Genomic DNA, 1,051 nt, shown 5'->3' on the forward strand with positions numbered 1-1,051 from the left:
TGCAGCAATACAGAACCATAATAGCATAATAACTAATCTTAAGATATAGCACAGCATAAGTAATAAAGCATTTGTTAACACAAAAAGTATATATACTAGCTATTTTACATATATCTCATAAAAGCTAAGAGGACTATCTTCACCGGTATAACCAACATTAGCACAGACCCTCAACTCAATATAGTCAGTAGTGGTAGTGCTACTATAGTCTCTGTGAAACCATGGGATACCAGGAGCATTACAACAAGGGCCTTCAGAGCTACCACAATTTTGGCCATCCCACAGTGGATCACCTGTGTAGAGACTGTTGCTTGCACCTCCATCATTACCAGACTCACAGAACCAATTGCTACCCATAAATGAACGAACTGATCCAGAATTACCACTTGCACATGGACAGTGAGTCTGAGAATACTCAGCTAAGAATGACCAGACATGTTGACGAGGAGACCCACGAGTGATACTAACACCATCAAGGTAATTCGCATTAATATTATTTACTCCATCAATACCATTAACATGACCAAATTGATATCCTGTTACTCTACCACATATCTGAGAATAACTGATACCATTAGATGGAAATGTAACAGAGCTACAGCCAGCACCAGTGTTGGTCCTACCACAAACTCTAACCCCTCCTGACTGGTAAAACCTCAACCCAGAAGGACAGTTCTGTGTAGCATCAGACATATCCAGATATGCTAGTCTTGTCCATCCTCCTCCTGAACCACACAATGTTCCCATATTACAGTATGTAGAATATGTTTCAGTAGGTCCTGCCAGTATATAATAACCTGATGGACTGTTAGGTTGTTGTTCTAGTAGATGCTTGCAAGAGGTAGGTAAAGCAGTTGAGTCATTGTGTAGCTCCAGTAGTTCTTGTGCTATTAGTAGTATATCATCAGCCACTCCAGCAGTAGAGGTACTGGTGTCTTGTAGATTAGAGAGAGTATTGACAATGTTCATTAGTTTTGAAGCAGATGCACTAGTTCCATTAAGAAGACGATTCAATAACTCCGTATTATTAAACTGGTATTCTCTTTCCTCG

At 39.9% G+C, this 1,051-nt stretch overlaps 1 protein-coding gene across 1 annotated transcript in view; it reads right to left on the reverse strand.

Moving 5' to 3' along the window:
- LOC109582058 (uncharacterized) overlaps positions 1-1,051 on the reverse strand; it is an 8,860-nt gene continuing 7,809 nt past the window's right edge. The window contains exon 2 of the mRNA XM_019996627.1: positions 1-1,047. Coding sequence (XP_019852186.1) covers positions 100-1,047 — 948 coding nt within the window. The 3' untranslated portion in view covers positions 1-99. The remainder of the gene's footprint in view (positions 1,048-1,051) is intronic.

Source organism: Amphimedon queenslandica, unplaced genomic scaffold, assembly GCF_000090795.2.
Source record: "Amphimedon queenslandica unplaced genomic scaffold, v1.1 AMPQUscaffold_13403, whole genome shotgun sequence".
NCBI classification, from domain to species: Eukaryota; Metazoa; Porifera; class Demospongiae; order Haplosclerida; family Niphatidae; genus Amphimedon; species Amphimedon queenslandica.